At 38.3% G+C, this 25,832-nt stretch overlaps 1 protein-coding gene across 1 annotated transcript in view; it reads right to left on the reverse strand.

Annotated features, from left to right (window-relative positions):
- Gnai1 (G protein subunit alpha i1) overlaps positions 1-23,380 on the reverse strand; it is a 71,979-nt gene extending 48,599 nt beyond the window's left edge. The window contains exon 1 of the mRNA XM_042684674.1: positions 23,089-23,380. Coding sequence (XP_042540608.1) covers positions 23,089-23,206 — 118 coding nt within the window. The 5' untranslated portion in view covers positions 23,207-23,380. The remainder of the gene's footprint in view (positions 1-23,088) is intronic.
- Between the last annotated feature and the right edge of the window lie 2,452 nt (positions 23,381-25,832).

Genomic DNA, 25,832 nt, shown 5'->3' on the forward strand with positions numbered 1-25,832 from the left:
AATTCATATTCACAGATTAAGATTCAAAAAAGCACTACATGTACTTCTAAAATCTAAACTTTCTCTAATACCTCTTAGTTATAACTAGGAAGTGATTTTGTAACCAGGAAGCTACTTTACTTGATTTATGGAAATTATGTGTTTGGCTGAAGACTGTTTTACAGGTAGTATACCATACAATATCAACTCTTAACAAATGTTTTCAGAAAATTTTTTCTAAACAACAGAATTATTACTAAAAGAGAAATATTTTAACAAACATACTCCCTGCCTTTCCTCTGGAGTTACTCAAGCTGTCTTATCAAATATTCTCCTTAATAAAGGGATCATAAAATGCTACAATAATAATTCAAGGTAATACTCTTTTAAAATTTTATTTTCTTGTAAAGACACAGGAGAGAGGGGTTAGTTACATGAGTAAGGTAATGAGCACATTTCTTGTTGAGCATACCTGCTCCTTTTTCTTCTACTATCCCTTCCCTCCCCACCCCCAGGTTGTAAGGTTCATTTCCAATAGTATCTTGCGAGTCTCATTGTTGCAATGGGTCAACTTGTGTCCTTATTTCAGCATTTGTTATTCCCCTTCCCCTGCCCAAATTAGATAAAATGTATATACAAGATCTCTACCCTATAATCCTAGCTACTCAGGAGGCTGAGATCTGAAGAAGATAGTTCAGTGCCAGCCCCAGCAGGAAAGTCTATGAGACAGTTATCTACAATTAACCACCAGAAAACCAGAAGTGGTGCTGTGGCTCAAGTAGTAGAGTGCTAGCCTTAAGCTAAAGATGCTGAGGGACAGTGCCCAGGCCCAGAGTTCAAGCCCCATGACCATAAAAAAAAAAAAAGAACTTCTTCAATGTCTTAGGTTTTAAGTGCTCACGATAGAAACACTGGCAAATATCTACATACTTCTTTACCCTTAACTCAGGTCTTGAAATTACCCACATTGTTGGTTTATCTGGTACTCTACCACTTGAATAATGACTCTAATCTAGCTTTTTGCTGATTAATTAGAGATGACATTTCACAGACACTTCTGTCCAGACTGGCTTTAAACTGCCATCCTCCAGATCTCCTAAATAGCTAGGATTACAGGTATGAGCCAGCAGCAGCCAGCTATCTATAAATTGTGTGTGTGTGTGTGTGTGTGTGTGTGTGTGTGTGTGTGTGTGTGTGTGTGTGTGTCTGTGTGTGTGTCTGTGTGTTTGAGATATGGACCCAACTATAAATACAGGCTGGCCAACAACTCACTACCTTCCTGCATTAGTTTCCAAGTAGCAGGATTGTAGAGATATGTCACCAAGCCCAACTGCACTCACAAGTATCTAATAATGAAGACTGATTTGCAATAGATATTACAAGTACTTATTTTAAAATGTAGTGGAAATCTTTGAAACCTGTAACCAAAAGTGGCTAGAAAGTGTATGGTCAATTTCCAAACACTGAGTTAAAACTGAGGTTCTCCTTATTTACTTTATTCCATGATGTAAAAACCATGATATATTCCAGTTACCTGCAAACTATCCATCTAAAACACAAAGTTGAACATAGTAGAACCCATCTTGTAGAATGACAGATACAGATATTGTATACATGTGTGTGTGTGTTTTAAACCGAAAAGTTCTTACAACATTTCTGGTTTCACTCATCCTGATTTTGTAGTTACCAAAGTACTGTCTGGAGAATTTAGGCACTTTGCTCTGTGGGGTGCTGAATTTTAATCTCCACCCTGCTGACAATTGCATGGTTACATATGTTAGCAGTTCTGCTTCCCTCTTAGTTTCTAGGAGAAATGCCTGCAATTACTTTAACTCAAAACAGAGAAACCTACAGTATACAAAGGTCACTTGAATGATGTTGATGTTGATATAATCATTTACAAGAGCATCCCAGAGCAGCTGAAGGGAGCTGATGTACAGGATAACCACCACTAAGTAATGATCTATGAAGGAAAGTAAGAGGGACTTCTTCATTCACTGATGGCTAGCAGCGAGTGACCCAACCATATGAGAGAAGTTAAAATCAGCACTTTACTTCTAACAAGCTCTCTAAACTACCATTAGAGACATACTCTTTTAATTGTCACACAATCCTGTATGCAGGTGCTTTATGACTTCACAGATGAATGACTTCACATATGTAAGAAATATACCATAATCAGCCACCAATTAAAGCAAGGTCAATAAGATTTAAACTGAAGCTGGGCACCGGTGGCTCACACCTGTAATCCTAGCTACTCATAAGTCTGAGATCTGAGGATCGGGGTTTAAAGCCAGCCCAACAGGAAAGTCTGTGAGACTCTTATCTCCAATAAACCACTAGAAAAACAGAAGTGGCGCTGTGGCTCAAGCGGTAGAGCACTCTCCTTGAGCTGAAGAGCTGAAGGACAGCGTCCAGGCCCAGAGTTCAAGCCCCATGACCGACAAAAAAAAAAAAAAAAGATTTAAATTGAGGTCAGTCTGAAGCCTTTAAGAGTAGACTCCAAGCACACAAATAAAGTAAAATGAAGGAAACTCACCCTATTCTGGTCAATACTGTTGTAAATCTACAACCACTCTAAAAAGTAATGTTAGAAAGCCACAATTCCATCTCTACTCAGAAGCCCTCCTTTAGAGAAAGTAGACAGGTAATATATAAGGGCTGAGGGGTTTGTTTTACCATATAGAACAGTGTCTCCCTCACTGTTAGAACCAGAGTAGAAGACTATTCTGTTCCTGGTTTTCCTTTACTCCTATCAGTACACATAGCACATGGTAAGTGTACAATAAATGCTTGATGAATATAAATACAACGTAATTTTTAAGGTGGGGGAACATGTTTCAGTGGATTATACAAATGAATACAACATCTTGGGATAACCAAGGTTTGTTCCAACAGCTTACTTTTTAATGTCAAGGGAGAAGCAGTTTTGCCTGCTGATACTTACCTTAGCTTCCTAATAGTCTGTTCAGTGACAGTGATTTTTTTTTTTTACTTAAAACATCTAACTGCATAACTCTGCTATCATTCCTCATGGAATACCACTGCTACTTAAGATTTCAAAACCTCAATTATATTCACTGATTTTTAATAATAAAGACACCAGCCTACTCAGTGACTCTGACACCTTAATAACTATGAGTTCAGTCTTCAAAAGTAGACTACATAAAATATATTTAAAGAAAGTAAGCACATAGTCTTTAAAATTAATCCTGATGCAATTGTATGAATTCAGAATAAATAAAAACAAAACCTTTAACACAAAACTCTGTGATCATAAAAACTTAATATAGACCTTGAACATACCAAAATAAAATCTGATAGAAATGAAGAATTATTTATCTGTGTGCTGGTGGTTTATCTTTATAATTCTAGATACTAAAAGGCTGAAATCTGAGGATGAGGGTTCAAGTCTCGCCTGGACAGGAGAGTTGGTGAGATTCTGGTCTCCAATTAACCACCAAGAAGCCAGATCTGGAGTGGGAGAGTACCAGCTTTGAGCACAAAAGCAAAGGGACAGCTCCCAGACTCTGAGTTCAAGCCCTAGTAATGGCAAAAAATAAAAAAATAAAATAAATAATTTAAAATTGATATTAAAACAACAAATGAGTTACTTGTGCAAGGGAAAATCACTATGATGAAAATATCCAAAAAATAATAATATCAACTAAGAATGTTTTGCCCTTATTCATGTCAGACACAGTTGAAGACTATCTGGCCTAGGCCATTTAAGGCCTGATAAGTCATTTGGTATGTCACTGGACAGACACAGTCATTTCTCATCTGCTGCCCAACCCCAACTGCCTGCATTGACAGTTTTATATGGTCGATGGTGTTATAAATACCCAAATGGTACTTGGCAGAAAATAGGTTCCCCATCCCTGATTGAAGACTACAAAAACATTAAACGTTTACTTTTACCAACAAGAGCTCAATAATTCAAAGCTTGCACCATCCCACATATTGAGTCAATAACTCTGAAAACTCTCTGCATTGTACTTAGAAACATATTTATAACATAAACAGCACATTTTAAAATGAGTTCAAGAGCAGATTAAAAGGGAAAAATGATCTATGTATTATTTGTTCTGTACTGTTTAACAATCCATCTGTCCTACAATAGTCCATCTCATTAGACAAGAAACAATATTTTGTAGAAAAATATAACCAAGGAAATATTATTATCTGTAAATTATAACTCCAAGTCTTTCACAATTATACCCTTCTGGTAATTCTGGACCATGGCCCAGACAGACATTCTAATCCCAAACCTTCAGTTATTAATAGTCAAGCCTTTTTAAGGTCTTGCAACTTGAGAAAAATACCATTTTTAAGTGATATCTTATAGTTTTCTCTTGGTCATAAAATATATCCTTTAGTATGGATAAAGAAAATACTGAAAAGGTACACTAATTAAGCTGTGTAATTTGCTGATCATGAAGCTACATGATTCTAAGGAAGAATATAAAATACCCTAGGACATAATTTATCTAAGACACATTCAAATAAGAAGCAGAATACTGCAACTGCCCAGTAACTTCAGTGTGGAAATTAACATACACAAAAGTTTTGCAGCATCTCATGATCACCAGTCTCTGCCATGCTTTCCACAGCCAGACTTCATACAATTAGGAGAAATGTGAACTTTTCTTTCTCAAATCCTTAAGTTCCCAGTACAATGCTAATTTTCACAACTGCAGCCACACAAAATCCACCAAATTCACACCGATGCTTCAAAATATGTCCTTAACATGATACATCTCAGGACTCAAATACATTGTAAGTATAAAAATAGCAAATAAAATAAAAGTATACCTTCTAGTTCTTAAAAAAAATCCATTCAATAGCTACACAAATCCACTTCCACTAAAACTTAGGTGTCTGGATACCTGAATTACTATTAGGTGTAAACTAAAATGAACTCAATCACACAGAACGTAAGACTAAGGGTAGGAATAGTAGGTAATGTGTTAGAAGCAAGAAAATTAGAAATAATAATAAAGGGTTTTTTTTCTTTTTCTATCTACTAATCTTTTACTTCTTGACCATGACACAAAGGTCATGTCTTTTCATGTGGCTTTTGGAGAAAGGCATCTAGGTTATTATATGTTAAGGCCTCTCAAATAAACTGACTGGAAATAGTCATACATATTTTTACTATTTTAGCATTTTGAAGGAAATTACTCTATCTCAGCCTCCTCTAATTTGTTTGTATATTAACTCATTTTTTTCTAGACAATCACAGAAAAAATACCCTCAGTATAATCCTAGTTAGCCCACAGAGCTCAAATGGTTTTAATTTTCAATGTAATGATTGAGACAAATTGGCATTCAAGGAAAATATTAATTCAGATTACTGCTGTTGGTTTTTTTTCCTGAGATTTAACATTTAATTAACAAACAATGAAATAAAAATAGAAACAAACTAATTACATTTGAGAATATAAAAACAATTACAATGTATTTCAGGAGTCTAACTTCCAAATGAGCTTTTAGAACTGAAAACATAAATATCATATTTTTTCTATAAAAACAAATTACTGGTTTTGTGATTTTTGTGTTCTTAGAGTTCTAGAGTAGACTTTTAGTTTCTTAGCAACATTCAAATTTTTTTCAGCTTATGGCTTTTAAAAATACATATTTTACAATCATAACTTGGAATCTAGGGTATAAAAATATGTAAAAACAAGAGATTGGGTGTGGTATGCTTGCCTAAGATGCACATAGGGATCTTGAGTTAGATCCTCAGTATTGCCAATAAAGGAAGGAACAAAGAGAGGGAAGAAAAGAGGAAGAGAGGGAAGAAGAGGAAAGAAAAGAGAGAAACAGTTTGATTCTTCTTTAAAACTATGTCAGACATGACAAACAATTTGTCTATTCTCTTCACAATCAAGATGTTGGCATAAGAATTCTAGTCCACGGTGATATAGTCTCACAGATTTAATATTTGAGTTTTTGGTTAATGGAAAAGTCATTGATTTTTTTTTTTTTTTGGTCAGTTGTGGGGCTTAAACTCTGGGCTTCATCCCTGTCCCTGTGCTCTTCAGCTCAAAACAAGTGCTCTACCACTTGAGCCACAGCACCATTTCCAGTCATTGATTTAAAAAAACGTCTCCGAAACAGAATAGTCTATATTCATTGTGCAGTAAATATAGTATATTAAGTGTAATTAACTCTTCAAAGATTCAGGACACTCCATTGCCTTGGGTTTTTTTTAATGAAGTTCATTTGAAATATTTCATCCTAAATATTGAAGACATAAGGTAAAAAAATCTGAATTTCTACTATCTCCAGATTACATACAGAAACTGGCTCCTCCCATTCACTTAAAACAATCAAATAAACAAAACACACCACTTTATAAAACATTTATTTAACATTTAGTCTTACCTTTAAAAGTATCTGATTTGAACACTTGATTAGTCATATCAATTATTACTAGTATAAGTTATAGTTAATTTGCTCTTTGAGTGTATTATATTTACTCAACATTCACTTGATCAGGCCTTATTCCCAAGTGGGGAAAACCACTCAAACATCAGAGTTGTAGATGTCCACATGAAATAATGTAAGATTCAAGCTCTCCTTGGATTTAAGTATAGGAAAGTATTAAACCTTTAATATCTGCAGAACTCTCAGTTCGCTCTCTCTTTTTTTTTTTCTTTTGTCGGCCAGTTGTGAGGCCTGAAGTCTGGGCCTGGGCGCTGTCCCTCGGCTCTTCAGCTCAAGGCTAGCCACTGAGCCACCTTCCCAGCCTCTTAGTTCTCTTTCTGAGGTTCAGGTGTCTTCCTGTAGAAGGTTAAAGTGCCACTTTCCGACATCTATCCTTTCCACATACCAGGGCTTGCCTTTTCTTCTACCACTAAACTTCTGGAGGGAAAGACTTCTATATTACAACCTATAGCAGAAAATAGCTAATTAAGTATTTATTGAATGATTATCTGCACATAGGCAATTTAAAGTTGGATACAGATGCACTTTTCTCATGTTTAGAAGCAGCCCTTGATAAGAATGCTAATTAGTCTTATGATTCGTGATCTCCTACATGTCTCACTGAAAAGTTTATTGACTGAGGTGGGATCCATTTCCAGGATGAGGGTTTTGCAATGAGAGAAAAAGGTGGAGAAACTGAAGCATCTGAGCCATCTGGTAGTAGGCATGCCAAACGCAGAGGCAGCCTCCTCCTCAATGGCGTCACATCCAGCACAGAACAAGGTACGTTAGTGAAAATTCCACTAGTGTGTACCTTTGTATGCAAATTTTCAGAATCGGGTGTGCTTAAGACTGAGAAACATGAATTTATACAAACCTAATTATGTTTGCATAATTGTATACACAAGTGATATTGCAAGGCATTTAAATTTGTATTAGCAATACTGAAGAATGATTATAGTTAGGATTCAGATACTCAATTGTGAGTAAAAAAAAACATACCAAATTCTGTACACAGACACAGATGGACAAAAGTGGGAACAGCTAGGTATTCTAAGGAAGACGAACAGCAGGAGCAAATGTGTATGAGACAGGAAACCCTGAGAACGACTAAAAGGGTGGCAAAGGAGAGTCATGGGAAATACTGAAAGCCAGGTGGAAACTCTTGAATACCATGTTAATAAACAGGGTGCTCTTCTGTAAACAATCAGAGACTTATGGGGAATGATCGATAAGATCAAAGCTGTCATTCTGAATGGAAATTATGTATGCCAGACCAGCAGGTAGGAAGAGATTACAACAGGCCAACTTGCATGAAGATGAAATATAAAAAGGGTGATGCACCATACAATGCAAATAACGAATAAACAAAGCTTGGGAAATAACAGGATGTGGAAGCACTGAAAAATGATATGACAAGACTAACATGAACTGACCTACAATTATAAAATTTCTGCCTATTTATGTATGTCATTGTCATACAAAACATGTAGAAAATTAGATAATCAACATCTAAGCATCCAGCATCTTCCTTAAAAACTAAAACATTACTACGATCTGGATCCATCTTCTGGTTTTCCCATGAACAGAAGTCTTAAAACAGCTCAACAAAATGTCTAACCTAGTAATTTAACAAAATAATCAGAAACACGATTAAGGATATATAGATATGGCCATCTATGTAAAATATGACTACTAATTGGAAGAGCTCAAATTTCAACATTTGTGTGATTAAATTATGGAAGAGCTATAAAGTAGATTATATAACCATTAAATAAAATTTAAAGAAAATATAAAGTGACGCATAAATAATAAAACAAAAATGCAGATGTGTAATATGAGTCAATTGCTGAAACTCCAGTGAAAAAGAAACTTGCTCAAATATGCATTTTCCCAAAGGTGAATAATTATACATACTTTATAGAGAATCAACATTTAAAAATCTAAATACCTGGGGGCTGGGAAGGTGGCTCAGTGGTAGAGCGCTTGCCTTGTATGTATGAGGCCTGGGTTCGATTCCTCAGCAACACATAAGCAGAAAAAAAAAGAAGCCGGAAGTGGCGCTGTGGCTCAAGTGGTACAGCGCTAGCCTTGAGCTGAAGAGCTGAGGGACAGCGCCCAGGCCCAGAGTTCAGGCACCGACGACCAGGCCCCCCTCCCCCAACAAAAAAAAAAATCCTAAACACCAGAACCAATATGAGTAATACCCATAATTTCTTCTACTCTAAATTGCTCCTACTTCATAATACTATTTAAATTGAACTGACATATCAATTAGTAATATACTGCTCTGATGACTCAGCACTCCAAAATATGAAAGATTATTTTAATATAAATATCACAAAGAGAATTGCTTGATAAAACCTCTTTTTTGGTTTCTTAGTACTGGCCATATACAGGATTTGGAAGCAGTATCCTAACTTTAACATTCTGAAGCACTTTCCATGACTTTGCAGAGAAGTGGGCAGGGACTTCTACATGCCCTACAAAACTCTGAGGACAAGAGTAGACTGCTAGACCCCATGTTAACCTGTCAAAGGACTCCATGAGGAGAGAAGCAGGAGCTGAAGTTCAGATCTGCTTTTTGAATGTCAATTAAGAGCTTAGGGCAGTGATGATATGAACTGAGCTTAGAACTCATGAAGGTAGGCATCAGAAGACAATATGAAAATCATACCAATCCAAAGTCCATGGCAAGAGTTCTAGTGTCTGACCAAGGAGCTAACAGACATTCAGCTTTGTGACACTTTGAGTCTTCTTACAATATTCCCTTTACTACAGCTAGCTTAGGAAGTATGTCTTCCAGCACATAAAGAACCCAACCTGAAATCAACATTATTCATTAGACATCAGCCAAACACTTACTTATCTAACACTAAAGGTATCAATTTAGAGAATATATAATTATTAAGTATGAAATTATAGAAACAGAGATAGCTGGATGGGAAAAACACTTTGTAATTACTTGATGCCCAAGAAAATTTCAGAATGTGTCATTTTCTCTATGGTGAGGGAATAACAGTAAAGTATGAAGCAATCTTGAATCCATATCACAAAAAATCACTATGAGAAAAAAAGTTGAGTGTTTAAGGCACTCACATACACTATTATAAACTCAATAATTGTATATTCATCCTTGAAAATGCCCTGTGTCAATGAAATATACATTATATCATTTGAAGAATTAACTAGTCTTCAAAAAGAGATTGTTTGGAATTTCTTGAATATGTACATATACATGAACAAATAACTTGAAAGGTAACCTTCAATCTTGTAGAATAGTATAGTGGTATTACAAATTTTCAGAATTTAACATAAACGTATATTTTTGAAAGATACATATTTTGATACAGTTTTAATCACTAAATGTTACATTGATAAGATTATACACAGGACAGCCAGCTTATTTGATGATGTATTTGTAGTAAAAAAATATATACAGGTATATCATACTTGTACATATTTCCTCATATTCTAGAAATTCCAAACAGTATTTTGTTTACATTCAGAAAATTGACATTAAATTCCCTATCTGGTATTTAGATAAATAATCCTACAAAGTTTGATATTTTCATGTTTTAATTTTAAAACACCTGCTCATTGATGATTAAAGCATAATTAAGTAGCCAAATACAATTAACAACAGACATGTCTCAATTATAAAGCCCAAGTCCTGCTGATTCTCTAAAGAGAGACATTAAGAGTTTTATATTTAACTCAAAATAACTCTCTAACACTAGTTACTTCTTAGAGCTTTAAGCCATTATGGATGTGCTTCTGAGTCTACAATGATCTACATTTGCTAGTTGATAACTATTCAGAAATTAATTGTGAAATTTTAGACAGAGTATGAATTACTGTAAAGCTCATTACTTAGGATTTGCTGTGAACTTTCTGGAATAGGTGATCAAAAACAACAAAATTCAACCTGACTAGTAAATTGCAGTCATTCAAAACAAAATTTAAACTGATCTACTATATGACCAAGGGTTGAGAGAAAGTATGAAGAACTCATTCCTTAAATTCTTAAATTCATAATGAAATTAGTTGAATAACCATATTGTTTGACCTACTGGCAAATGTTTAAAGAATGTTTCCTCTAATTCATAGCAGCTTCCCAAGGATTACTCCATTCCCTGATAGTTAGAACATATGGACCATAGAACTGTCATTTTATACATTATGTTGAATGAATCACAAATGCTTTATAAGAACCAGATGTGATGATTAACTTCAAGCCCAACCAGAAAAAAAAAAATATGAGAAAAAGAAGCTAGAAAATAGTTTGGCTTTATTCAATCACAAAATAGCTCATATTTTGTAATTAGTTATCACTAAACATTAACATAAAGGTTAGTCTTGTTTGTTAAGATCAGAACTCTCTTCCAAAGGCAAAGAAAATTATCTTGCATGTGTCTTTAGTAAGTTATACAAAAATAACATAACAAATTATTTCAACATCAATTACTATATGCTTCATCAGATGACTATAGCATCTTTGCACACTAAAAAGGCATTGGTTGGTTAGGGATGCTTTGACAGCATTTATAGCTGGGGTGTCATAAAAAAATAAGCATTTATTTCTCACATATCTAGAGACTAGAATTTCAAGATCAGGGTGCCTTCAAGATCTGTTTCAATCCCACCATGAAGGTCCAACAATCCTGTTCAAATCTAACCCTAATGACTGTCCAAAGACCCTACTTTCAGTGATCATAAACATGAATTGCTAGGGACATAAGCATTCAGTTTACGGCAATAAAACTTTTATTTACTTCTGACAAAGTAATTTCATCATGAAAACTACCAGAAGAAAACAGTCATAAAAACATTATGGGGACACTTTCAACTTGGCCTGAATTATCCTATCATCAAAAGAACTTCACTTAAAAATTTCTTGCACATTTATAAATACAGACATGATTATCATTAATTCATTTCTGTTGCTCAGAATGTACATGCTTACATTTCAGAAAACATTGAGTAATTTTGGACAAGACACACTACAAAAGCAAGATTCCAGACTAACATCAGAGGCTTAAGGGACAATAAGTGTGCACATATGCAAATGTAAAAAAAATGTAGTGATAGCCTATTTTGCACATGGCACATCTGTAAATAATTTACTGATAAGATTAAGCTTGACAATTCCAGTCATAATATTCAATGTACAGATGTGAAACTGGAGCCAGGTAATATGAAGAGAGGGGTGAGATTGATAGACATGGACAAGAATGGTGGTAGGGATGACACTGATCAAGAGGCATATACTGACATGATGAACTGAATGAACCCCTTTGTTCTATGATGTAAACATAATTAAAATAAAAAAAGATTATGGTAGCTTTCATGAATCTGGCAGAAACCAGTTAAGACATCAAAAATGTGTTTGCTTGTTGCTTTTTTTAAGATTAACTTCTCCAAAACTCTGTTTCTCCAAGTATGGACTTGCTGTATGCCAGCAGTGCAGCCCTGTCTGGGATCTTGTGGGTAATGCAGAATCTCAAGCCTCCCTCTAGACTTGAATCCAAAATCTGCTAGCTGGGGAAGAGCTCAGTGGTAAACCACTTGTCTCCTATGTTCAATGGTCTACTTTTGGTTACCAGCACTGCAAATCAAATAAGTAATCTGAAATTATTTATATACATATTAAAGATTAAGAATAGCGGCTCCAAAAGAAAAATAACAATGTAACAGGAATAATTGTGCAGGGGAATTAATTTAAGAAAAAAGAACTTAGAACAGAGGATATATAATGCAATATTACAAAAGTTTTGAAAACTATTAGTCTGTTTACATTCTCTCTTGACTAAAAAGAGAAGCAACAGTCTCATCCAGACAGAAACAGAGGTATATAAAAGTGGCTTATTTTCCCAAGTGACCCTAGACAATGCCTACAAGACTGTAGGCAGTGGGCAAATCATCTAATAGCATCACAGAAAGCAAATGGGGCTGAGAGAGGAATAAAGCCAGAAGTCTATCTTGCTCCTTCTGTACCAAAGTTCCAAAGATGAATGACAAGCCAGAGGAAATAAACAATGTGCTAAATCAGAGCAGCCCATTTGGGATGAGAAAGTCTCCACATTCTGGTGTAAAGCATGGCAAAGAAACAGCCAGGCTGATCTCTCTCAGCACCAGTGAAGGGATATGTGTGATTTTCTTATCATTAGATATGGCTGGAGAAGGCAGAAGTCTCCAGGTAGCTAACGAACTGGCGCTGCAGAAAGGGCTACTGGGGAGGGACTCAGAGACTACAGGAGACAAAGTAGGGCCAAGATAATAAGAGATGGTCCTGGCAGTGACTGATGGGAGAGACATGGACTTACAGGCACACCCACACATCAGCAGTTGATACAACAGAGAAGCAATTTCACAAAGCCTGAAAAGTTAATGAGGATCCATAACACAGTGCTAAGGAGACCCTTCCAAACACAAGTGCCAAGCATGCATGCACATGCACACACACACACACACACACACACACACACACACACACACTTGTGGGAAGCAACTGATTTCATGTTACTGAACCACAAAATATAAGGCTGGAGAGTGAATAAAATAGTAAGAACATACAAGGCTTTTGATTTTCTGTGTGAGAAAATAAATGAGGCATCAAGATTAGAGGTACCACCAACTAAGAAAAAATGAGAAAGAAGCAAGTAGTTAAATAAATTATGAGAAATAATGCATTCAGTTTTAGACATACCTTGCTAAGGTAAGTTAGAAAAAAAAAACCTCTTCTCTACATTCCCTAGCACAGGACTGAACACTAAGCCAGGCCAGAACTCATATCCCAGACACAGTCCAGACAAGAACAGCTGAACTCCAAATGAACTTTTCAAGCTTTAAAATCATTATGGTAATTTTTAAAAATGAGACTAATTTTTTAAAATAAACATTAGAAATAATTTCTAGGAGTGAAATGTAACACCATTAAAATGAAAAGATCAACACAGTAAAAGGCACATTAGGTGATTTCTGAACAGACCAAATGAAGATGAGTAGAATTAAAGGCATACAGTTAAAAATAGAAGTTAGAGAAGCCCAAACTACATGTATTAAAGTAATCCATCCAGAAGGAGAGGAGAGAATAGACATAAGACATAGTCTCTCCAGATAAACATGGACAGGTCGGTTACATGGGCATTATATTTCTCAATTCTTCTAATCTATGGAATACTTGGTTGTCTTTTCTTTTCCTTTTGGTCCTCTGTGGAACCTGAACTCAGGGCCTGGGTGCCATTCTGAGCTCTCTGACTCAAGGCTTGGGCTCCACCACTTTGAGTCACATTTCCACTTCCAGTTTTTGAGTGGTTAATTGGAGGCAAGAGTCATGGGAACTTTTCTGCCCCAGCTGGCTTTGAACCGTAATTCTCAGCTCTCAGCCTCTAAGCAGCTAGGATTACAGGCATGAGCCACCTGCGTCCCGTAAGTACTTTCTTTTTTTTTTGGGGGGGGGGGGGGGGAGGTCGGCTTGTGGGGCCTGAACTCTGGGCCTGGGCACTGTCCCTCAGCTCTTCAGCTCAAGGCTAGCGCTCTACCACTTGAGCCACAGCACCATTTCCAGCTTTTTTCTTTTTGCTTATGTGGTGCTGAGGAATCGAACCCAGGGCCTCAGGCATGCAAGGCAAGCGCTCTACCACTGTGCCACCTTCCCAGCCCCCCCATAAGTACTTTCTTATCAATGGAAAAGTCCCTAACTTAAAGAAAAGCAATGTGAAGAATAAATAGAAACATACTCAAAAAATACAGACTAATATTCTGTAATGTTCAAATGAAGAAATAACAAATTAAGAATTATGTTTTGTTTGAATTGTATTACTTGTACTGCTTATGAACTAGGACAGAGAAGTCTTGCAGGCAGGGCCCAGAGGTCACAGAATATTAATAATAAAAGAGGGGTGATTCTTCCTCTTGGGGCCAGAGAAGGAATGAACAGAGGCACGTGAAGAGCAGTCATCCTGAATAAGGGGAGCACCATACCCCCAGTCCCAGTTAACCATTCACCCTTGCATACACATTTTGATTTGATCCATTGATATGTTCCATTTCTGAAATCTCTGTGAGCTCCCATATATGGACCTATTATAAACCATACAATAAATTTAATTGCTGAAATTAGATTACTTTCAGACAACTAACTCTTACAAGGCAATTTTCTCCTAATTCCTTGTAGGCAGCTTTGCATACAAGTTTTATGCTTCTTACATACCATGAAGAAAATCAGTAAGTCTTAAGGGTGCCAAAAAAAGAATGTGTCCAAGCACGAAAAGTATATAATAAAGATTAGACACAAGCATTACTGAAAGATGCTCTGAAACATATGTGCCTTAGAAAGAATTCAACAAGTCCAGGCTAGATCTTAAGAGATTTCTTTTATAATTTATTACAAGACACAAATACTACCCCAGATTAATTCCTCATCATTTCTAAATCAATGTCACTACCACTTTTCAACAGATACATCTCACTTAAAAGCAATTTTGAAGGGTTTCACTGAAAAATCTTCTAATCAAAAATACAGAAATTTCAGAAAGACTTTAAATCATGTGCAAGTAATCATAAACTCCATGAGAAAAAACACATTCTTCTGAATCCATTCAAATATTTTATAATGAACACTAACAGCTTTTGTTTTATTTGCAAGAATGCTAAAATGAAAATCTGTAAGAAATCATTGTATTTATTCTAATAAGGAACAATTAAAATGGAGTATTCTTTTTTGAAGTCTTTCAGTTGCCTAAAATTCATTTTATATCAAATTCTTAAGTACAAATTCTGCCTGGTCTAGGCCCAGGAAGAAATCTGTGTTCTATAAGCAATCTATGGTAGGATTAAATACTAGTAACCAAATTTGATTTTTACTTCTTGTAGTCTCTACTATACATGTATCTTTGCTAAGAAAAGCCAACAAAAAGACCATTAATGGATCAAACTGTAAGCAAGGGCTAGTTTCAGTCTTGAAAGTGTTTCGAATAATAACCCTTATTCTCTTCTATTCTAAATACTTATTCTAAGTATTTCTGTACACTAATTTTATTTGTCCCCACCTTTCTTTAGGAGGTAGAGATATTCATTATTCAGCACTGAAGAAAAAAACTCTTTAGGAGGTAGAGATATTCATTATTCAGCACTGAAGAAAAAAATCTGACAAACTTGCCCAAGATTTAAAGGAAAATTTTAACCCTAGAGTTTTTGGTTAATTTTCTTGTCTGACCTATGTGTAGTCTCCCTAGAGAGCTAAATGAACCTTTGAAAGACAAAATTCCTTATCAGTAGGGAATGGAAGAAAACAACTCTCAGAAATGTCACTTCTGTATTTCTGGAGAAGGCAGAGCCAAGAGCCAATTAGGATCAAACAGTAAGCTGGGAAATACATGAAGGAAACTGACAAGTTTACAACTGCCTCTGAGAGAGGCAGTCCATTTCCACCCAACAAAAACAACACTGAAGGTCAGTTCCCTTAGCATCTCTCACTGTTCTATTTCTTCCCCATTTGCCATTATGAGAAATCATTTTATACATTTTATGTTTTACATATATTATTTCCTTATATAGAGTGCAAAGTTTTGATAAGCCTAAAGCATAAAGTGATACCAAAAACATACAACATTCTTTACCAATGCCACTAGTAATAATTTTTACCACATAAAGTTAGAAAAATCATAAGGAACAGTCTGGAAGGTGAGTACTCTGCTGGCTCTTGAGAGCCAAGATTACTTATAATCACATCATTTTGTGTGGCCTATATACTCATGAGAATATATTATAAACTTCCTTGTACAGTATGCACTTAAAAAAAGTAGTCAAATATGAAGCAGCAACGTACCAATTCTGTTGAAAACAAAGTATCTAGAATATGCATGTATGAGTATCACTTTTCAGCGGGGCACCAGTACCTTACTCCTGTAACCCTAGCTACTCAGGAGGCTGAGATCTGAGGATCAAAATTCAAAGCCAGCCCTGGCAGAGAAGTCTGTGAGACTCTTAACTCCAATTAAGCACTAAATAGTAATGTGTCATACACCACACACACACACACACACACACACACACACAATTACATTTCACTCTATTGCTCCCTTTGCCAAGAATCACAGTAATTTTCATGCAAAAAGAAGAATTTGGTCCCCAAAACTAAATTTTAGAATTTTGTTAGCAACAATGTAGTGGGTTTCAGTTACTATAATAAATTCAAATTACCCAAGGTACAAGGAAAATGTTTTAGTTCTTTCTCTTTAGAGGACCTCTAATCAAATCTATTGTTCACCGATCTATCCATTCTAACCAACATTTATAAAAAGGCTTTTATGCTCCATTCCATCAAGATGATAAGCAAGCCCTAAAGGATCCACACTCGTAGTTGGAGGCAACAACCAGTTTGACAAAAAAAAAAAAAAAATTAAACAGGAAAATCAGGAAAAACTTCACTGACAAGATGGAGAATGATGCAAGTCTTACTGTCTCACATGACATGCATAAAATTTCATGGGTTCAATATGTGAATGCCAGACAATGGCAATTTTAGGATAACCATTTTGATGTTATACATGATTAAAAATTATGAAATCATAAATATTATGTACTCCATCATACATAAATATCAATGAATATATTCAGAAGAGGAGTACTACTATGACAAATATCTCAAAAGGGAGAAACCGATCTGGAATTGGTTATGGGCAGGGACTGACTGAAAGAATTCTGAGGAACATGCTAGAAAAGGCTGAGATGGCCTTGACATGACACTAAAAGCTACACAATGTATTTCCTAGCAAGGTGGACCAAGAAGTTAAAAGTATATTTCACCTTAGAAAATTTCTAAATTACCATGAACAGACTGTTGACAGATACATGGACTTTAAGTGGTGCTAGAGAATTTGTGGATGAAAGAATATTTCAGTAGAAACTACAGGACTGGGAGGGAACACTTGTTATAGAGAAATAGAAAGCTTAGCAGAATAATATCCTGCAGTCATGTTCAGAGCAAACCTTACAAGCTGTGATGATGGATATTTACAAGATGAGATGCCCAAGCACCTGGTCAGGTTTTGTTTTCCTGGTTGGTTATAATTAAAAGGGGTTAGTAAAAAGAAAATAGTGAGAATACAAAATGAAGCAACGCACACATACCTTTCTATGAAAAAGAAAACAGGCTACAGACATTTGCTACCTTTCATTAGAAGCTAAGATGGTGACAGGACAGAATCTTGTGGCCAGAAATTGCCAGAGTCACAAAGAAATGCTCCCAGGACTTGAAATCTACTAAGGTTTTGAAAGTTCTCAAAACTAACAACTCCGTTTTTAAATTTCCATTTTCTCCCTTTTGATAAGGAATATCCATACTGTGTCTCTCCTATCCTTTCACTGTCTTTCTATTTTGTAGGTTCATAAATGTAAAAGATTTATCCCAGTATTAACTATACCCAGAATCTCATTCATCAATTAAACCACTAGCTTTGGAGGTGGTGCTATAATGAATTGAAGATCTGTAGATATTAAAAGACAATAAATGAGTTTTATATGAAGAAGAAATTTGGATCTTGGAGGGCCAAAGCATAGATTGGGATATGTAGGGTAGGAGTCCCAAAGAGACATAGCTTAAATCAATCACTGAAACCCAGGACTGATACATCACAGGTACAAGAAACTTTATAATCAGGAATCGTGAAATTAGGTTGTTCACCTAGAAGACATGGGTGGACCTACAGTAACCACAAGAGTCCTCATAATTGAAAGAGAGAATCAGGAAAAATAGCTGCACAAGACAAACTACCTGCTGTCTTTGAAGATGGGGAAAGCAACCCTTAAGACAATGAAGGCAGGTAGCCTTTAGACAGGCTGGAGAAAAAAATGAAATTCTGTTGTAATCCTAATTTTATCCCAGTAAAAATCACTTTTCGACTTCTAACCTCCAGAACTGTATAAAAAAATTCTATATGGTTCTAAATTATACATGGCCACTAAATATGTGGTAAATAAATAGCCATTTTTAAAGTTATTTTTTCCTATTTCTTGTAAGTCTTTTAATTATTATTCAACAAATTGGGACAGAAAACAAACTAAACATTACAAGATCAAGTACTATGAAACTTACTTAGTTCATAAGCTCAAATACTTCACCACACAGTATACTCTGGGTAGTACCACTGGACGAATGCATGCCAGGACATGTGGTAAGAAATATGTGACCTAGAAATGTAGCCAACACACTCAAGTCACTTTATTTCAACGTGTTATAACTTGAATTTTCCAAGGCAGTAAGAAATGCATAACAGAATAAAAATTAAGATTGTGACTGGGTAGTCAACGTTTTATTTAAAAGCACAGGAAATCCCTTTCCAGGCTTAAGACACCTTCTAAAGGTAGTCAGTCTACAAGGTAGTCATTATAGTATTTCCTAATATCCTTTACTATGTCCTATAAAGTAGGCATTGTATTTACTAATCTTGATAAATGCCACAGGTTCACCCATGCTTTTATAGAAAAGAGGTCAAAAATAAATCATAAAAAATGGGATCTACCCTACAAAAAATATTTAGTGGATCAGATCATAACTAAAAAAAACCACAGCAGACATCCTTCAACAAGTATACATTGTGATTTCCTAAAACTTACCTAATTTATCAAATAATCTGTTTGTAACATCCTCTTATAAATACGGAAAATAAAATATTCAACTCAATTGCTTTTAGATGCTGTATTTATTTTTGTCATCGTGTGGTTTTACTATTTACTTTGTGCATACTAGTAGGTAGTTGTATGTTGCCATAAACACTAAAAATGTTAGATTTTCAGGTACACATTCACAGACTGCATGGTTACACCATGTCTCTTTGGACAACCACAGTCCACTTCTGATTCCCAAAGATTCAAGCCCATAACAAAGCTATAATTTAAAACACATTTTTAACATTATTTAAAGCGTGACTAAATAGATGGACTATTATGTAGACAAAGATAATGTAAAGATTCTGCCCCTAAATTGTCCACAGTAGTAGGAAAACAGGCAGAAAAAAAAAAAAAAAACAGACTAAACAACACCAGAAGCCTAGAGAAAATACATTAGAATTGATAACTTTCTCTGAATAGTCTATGACTAGAGGAAAGCCTGAGGAAAACAGTACAAAGACTAAAAGAGAGCCAGATATAAGAGAAAAAATTTATTTTGCAGGCAATGAAGACAACAATTTCCTTTTTTTTTTTTTCAGTCATGGGGCTTGAACTCAGGGCCTGAGCACTGTCTCTATGCTTCCTTTGCTCAAGGCTAGCACTCTACCATAAGTATGAGAGTGAAAATCAGGTTTAGGAAAACAAGTACATTCGACATACTATTATACTACCTGTAGCTTCTATTAAAATAATACAAGACAATCAGGAAGAGACAAGCATGCAAGCCACGTTGAAATACCTGATCCATTTATTCAAGGAAACAAGCTTACTGATACCTAACATCCTGGGCCAAAGGTGATGAAATAACTGAAGAATGTAAAGTTACAACTCCTGCAATGACAGAATTTCCCAACTAAAGTAGTCCTAGGACAAGTTCAAAGAGACTGAAAAGATTAATGATACAGCATCCCCAAAAGCTGGCTACTGATAGCCGTGGAAAAATACCCATTGAAGTATTCCAATTCCTCTCCTTATTCTCTCTCAACCCTGTTAAATTTAAACTAAGCTAAAGATAAAGATGAAGATGTGGATTTCGGTTCACTCACTCGTGAAGGTGGGTGGGTAAAGGGAAGACTTGAGATAGTGGAATAGTGAGGTGGAAGAAAAGAAAATCTAACCCTATGCCTTACAGTGAAATTTCAATTAAGAAGCCATTAATGCAGAGAAATTATGGTGTTATAAACTAATACCTTAAATCTTTGAAAATCATGGTTAAAAATATGATTTATTAAGGATAAGCAGTGTACCATAATTCTGAAATCTGAAAACTAACCCTGTAAGACTTAAAACTACCCAAACTCTAATTTCTTTGGGGTCCCAGTCTTAGTTTACTGGGATTAATTAGAACAGTGAAACATCTATGATGGAAATCACAGGAGTTAGGCACCCAGTACCAAATTCCTTACTCATAATGTACAAATCTCTTAATACAACAGGAGCACACAACTATATATTACAACAGAATTGTAATCTTGTCATCTTAAATGTAATAGGGTATTTAAGAAACTTTTAAATGTACTTTGGAGCGTTTTATGCATTAAATATATATTGATGGGGAAAACAATGGAAGAAGAAAAAATAAAACTGATGTAAACAAACATCCCATTGATTGCAGGTTACCTAGAAACCATTTTTCATCTCCAGTTCATTCCACTGCCATCATTTAGAGGGAATGACTCCAGGGAGATGCTGAACACCCAGAATGGGCCAAAGGTCACAATCTATTGATAACGTGAAATTTGAAATTTGGGGGTGAAAAAACGTTTTCAATTATTCCACGAATTTATTAAATAAGTCAGGATTCTATTTAAAGAAGCTAGTGTTGGAACTGTGGGAAAAGAGGAGAACAGAGTAGTACAAGGCAGATGAGGAGGGTAGCCCAGCAAAACAGGGATGAGATAATCCTACAGACAGAAGAAAAAACATGGAAAAATAAAAACTTGAAAATACACGGGAGGAATTTAGTTACATAAATACCTTAAATATCATTCTGAGATTTTTCTAATGTCACCGGTGTGGAGAAAGAATTCCCTATGTTCTTGTGAAAATGAGAACTAGTGTACATTTCTTTCGTAACTCACCACAGAGGGCTGCAGAGGCTTAACTTTGGGTTGAATTACATAGCCAACTATATTTAATTGTTAACTAGCACAATGGTTCTCCTCAGAGGTGAAATTCTGTCCCCAGGGAACACGTGCCAACACTTGAGGGTCACGGATTAAAGGGCTGCTATTAGCATCTAAAGAGTAGAAGCTAAAGATGCTGAACATTCTACAATGCAGGAGAGTCGGCCTGCCCAACGATGAACTAGCAAACCCAACATACCAGTAGTGCTAGGTAAGAAACCTATCTCTTTTGAACATTTGTCTTCTGCTGACCTTTACCCCAGCCCATTTCTAAGTCATCTACTTATCAGAAGATAAACCACCACTGCAAGAGGACTCATTTTCCAATTGCCATAACCACGGTAGATGACTGGCTCAGAGTCACGCACAAGCTCACTGAGGTAATTCATGAGAGCAGGGTACAGAAACTGCAGACAATAACTTTTAAATCGTCCCTCAGGTTCCGTTCTCAGGTTCCGTATCAGGAGTGTCTCTTCTGTGGTTGGTGCTTTAAAAATCCACTGACTTAGTCAAAATACAACGTTCTCATTAAAAAAATAAAAATATAAAGGGTTAACAGTGTTTGCTGTCAGAGGCTGAAGTGGGTGGGAAAAATAAAACCCAAAACAACAACAAGTACCCAGGTCTTTAAAATGTGAACTTACTTCACAGTGTGCTTGCAAAATGACTCAGATCATTATTACTTTTAATCCTGCCAAGTTTGGTTCTTCTAAACCTACTAGTAATGGAGAGTAAGGGGGGGGGGGGGGGAATCCTGCGGTCATTAAACCAATGACACAGAAGCTTACTGAAAACAGGTTTGTGCAGTAATATTTCTTTCCTTACAACTGTTATTAAAAAATGCAAGCAAAGGCTTGGAAGTGCAAATGAAGATTCTTAGAAATCTTTCATCCACCAAAATAACGATGGCATGTGGGCAGAAAACAGGCCAACGAAAGGAAGCCTTAACTCCCTGAAACTGGAAATCTTAAAGCTGTGACTTTTTTTTTTTCTTCATGTAACCCACGGTCAGAATCTTGGCTCCTTCCGATCACTGTGCTCAGTCGGCTTCAAGCAATTGGAAAAGACCTCCGCCTGAGATTTCAGCCAGACAAAGGTGCTGCTAGGAACAAATGAACGCCTGGCTTGGTCTTAGCAAACCTCACTCATCAGAACCCACCCTGTCCCCACGGCCCTGTCGCTCCTTTCCCGGCAGTTTCCTTCCCGGGAGCATCTTCCCTTTCTTATGACTGGCGCAAACGCCACCCCAAGTTCAGCATGCTCCATGCCCCCAACCATCTGAAACCCCAGCGCCCGGCGCAGTCCATCCTTCGCGTAGGCTCAATACAATCCGTGCTCTTTTCGCTCTCGGGGACGCCATCGGAAATTGACAGGCGAGACATCCAAGCCCACCGAGGCCCCAACAAAGGTTCGCTGACTTCACCCAGCGTGGCGCTCCCCCCACCCCCGACAGAGAAGAATACTCCAAAAATAAACACACAACCACAACAAAGATGACCTGGGCGGAACACCCCAGATGAAGGGTGTTCCACAACCCCGGGGGTCCATGGGGTTATGTTGTATCACGATCGCCCCTCCCCAAGGCTGAGTTCAACTTCAAAGCAAAGAGGGTCTCGGCGCGCGCGCCCCGCCGCCTCCACGCGCTCCCGGGCTCCCCACGCGGCGCGGGGCCCGGGGAGGAGAGTTCTCTCCGCCCGGGGAGCCGCGCCGGCGAAGGGGGGCGGGGGGGGGGGAGCCGGGGAGGGGAGCCCGCCTCGGCTCTGCTCCAGCCAGGGCTCCGGCTCCGGGTCCGCTCCGAACCTTCCCCGGGACGTTGACCGACGCGCCCGCCGCCCTCCCGGCTCCGGATCGCCCAGGGCCCCGCCGCGGCCCTCACCGAGCAGCAGCAGCTTGACCTCCCGCGCCGCCTTCTCGCCATCCTCGCGGAGGTTCCGGTCGATCATCTTACTCCGCTCCACCGCCGCCTTGTCCTCGGCGCTCAGCGTGCAGCCCATGGTGCCTGGAGCGCCGGGGCCGGGGCCGAGCACAGGTGAATGCGCCCGGGCTCAATGCGGGCGCGCGGGCGGGCGTGCGTTCGGACACCTCCCGACGGTGGCCACACCGCTCCCGGCACGTCCTACTCGGAGTCTCCCCAGGCGGCGGCCGTTCACCTGCACAGTCCGGCGGCTGCTCAGCAACACCACCCTCCCACCCACCCCCCTACTTCGCCCCGCAAGTCCTGGCCTGGAAGATTCGGGGTTCAATCGCTAACGGCCCTCCCGCCGCCGGCAGAGCCGCAGCCGCGCCAAACCCGGGCGAGCTCTCCAGCGTCCGCGCGCGCCCGCCGCCGCCGCGGCCCCGCCCCGGCCGGCCCCTCCCACCACCCGCGACCACTCCCAACGCGTGCACCCGCCCGCCCCCGCGCACGTGCCCTCGGACAGCGCCCACCCCGCCCCCGCGGCGCGCGCTCGCCGCCCACCCGCGGCCCCACCCCCCCTCCCCCGACCCCGGCCAGGCCAGGCGCGCGACCTGCAAGTTACCCCGGAGCCCGGAGCTGCCCAGCCGGGCTGTGGCCTCCTGGCCCTCGCCCTGCCCCGCGCCCGCGCCCTCCGCGGCTGAGTGGGGTGGTTTCGCCCCTCCTCGCTGTGCCTGGGAATCTGTGTGTGCCTGTCCTTTTGGGTGGGGTGGGCCGGTGGGCGAGCTGCCAAAGTTGGAAGGAAAGAAGCCAGTCGTGGGCTGGGCGGCATCGGAGCATGCCCGACGCCCGCAGCCGCGGAAGGGTGCTGGGGTTGGCTAGGTTGGCCCAGACCGCTGGCCTTGGGGCAAACAGGGGAGCCCAGAGGAGCTTGGAGAGGAACCGGGGCCCTGGAGAAGGGGATCGCCGGGGAAACCAGGATCAACTTCCTTCGTGTTTTCTCTTGCCTTCCCTCTCGCTTTCCTGTCCTCTATCCATTCTCACCTTCCTTAACAGAACCCATTTTGAAGGATTTCTTCACTCTACGAAAATGTGAGACGAAGAAGCAAAAGTATATTTTGAAATGACAAGGGCGATAAAACACACCCACACAAACAAGTCTGTTCTCTGACAGGAGCAGATCCCTTTGAGTACACAAGTAAGCTCCCTTGCCGAGTTCCAAATCCATATTTATGACCCTGTTAAGGACCTCCTACACCAACCAGTGGGCATGTCGTTCCTTTATGCAGTACCTAGTTTCCTTGACTATTATTTATGGGATAATTGATGGCTTACAATGAGGAATTGTTCCACACTATTGCACCAGTCTTCCAGCAAGAGATTCAGGGAAATAGAAGCAATGAATGAAGGAATAAATGAATGTCTAGTCTCTCCCAGTAGCTCTGGTACACCTGATAGATACACAGGAAACATTGACTGACTAGACCACAAAACTAGTATCGAAAAACATTTCTATGTTGTTGTTGTTAAGGAAATTGTTGTTTCCATCTGAAAGTTTTGTTTTCTACATAATAATTTTGGAAAAACTGCCTTGAGTTTTCTAAACGTAAGCTGGACTGATGATGCAGGCAAAATAGCTTTAAGGTGGATCATTGAGGCCAGCATACCAGTTAGCTACCTTTTCTCACTTCCTTTCTGGCTCTCCTACAATAATCAAACCCTGTTGGGCTCAAAACATACACGACGGACTTTTGTAATGTAATAACAACCAAAACAGAGCAACTGCTACCCTTTCTGTAACTCCTGGAAATTGGATGTTCACCAGGAACTCTAGGATTAAATGTAATAAAATTAACATTCAATGGTGTTTGTGTACTAGCTATTTAGGATTAGCTATTGCCACGAGGTTTTCATTGTTTTAGTTGCAAAATCTTTGTTTATACATTTAGTTGAATTGGAGAAGGGAAGGGGAACAACAGAATGGTGAGACAAAGAACAAGGGGAATCAATGCAACATACACAAGACAATTTGTTGGAAACATCTGTACAACTTGAGAAGGGGGTTGGGAGGAGGGAAAGTAGGAGAAAAATGAAGGCAGAAGTAACAAGGTTGACAAGAAATAAGTGTACCCATTACCTTACTTATGTAATTAAAACCTCCTCTGTACTTCACCTTAACAATAAAAAAAGAAAACAAAAAAATCAACTTTGAAGCTTTGTTCAAAAACATATTACAAGAGATGACTAGTTTGAAAGGAACATTTTTACATTTTTAAATCATTTATAATAACAATAAAGGTGATGTACAGAGGGGTTACAGTTGCATAACTCATCATGTGAACAGTACATTTTCTTTTGGACAATGTTTCCTCACTTTCTCCCAATTCCCCCCCATCCAGTCACAAGTTATATAGCTCATTTTCAACATAGTGTCTGGTGACTACTATTGCTGCAGTTATACAGTGGATTTATAACTACTTGCTTCACCAGGTAGAGTGTAGGACCAAAAGTCTTAGTCAAAGAGGAATTAATTATGACTCAGCACTGGTAGAAACAATTGCAAAAGCTGTGCTTTGGAGAAATGGAAAACTGACAATATTATACGTATTGCCTATAGCCAGTGAAAAGTTTACTAAGGGAATGAGGAGTTAAATGTAAAATACACAGAGAATAAGAACTGCCAATTTGCCTTGTATGAAGTAAAACTTCTAAAAGGATGTGATGTA

Source organism: Dipodomys spectabilis, unplaced genomic scaffold (assembly GCF_019054845.1).
Source record: "Dipodomys spectabilis isolate Male_0828 unplaced genomic scaffold, ASM1905484v1 ptg000089l, whole genome shotgun sequence".
NCBI classification, from domain to species: Eukaryota; Metazoa; Chordata; class Mammalia; order Rodentia; family Heteromyidae; genus Dipodomys; species Dipodomys spectabilis.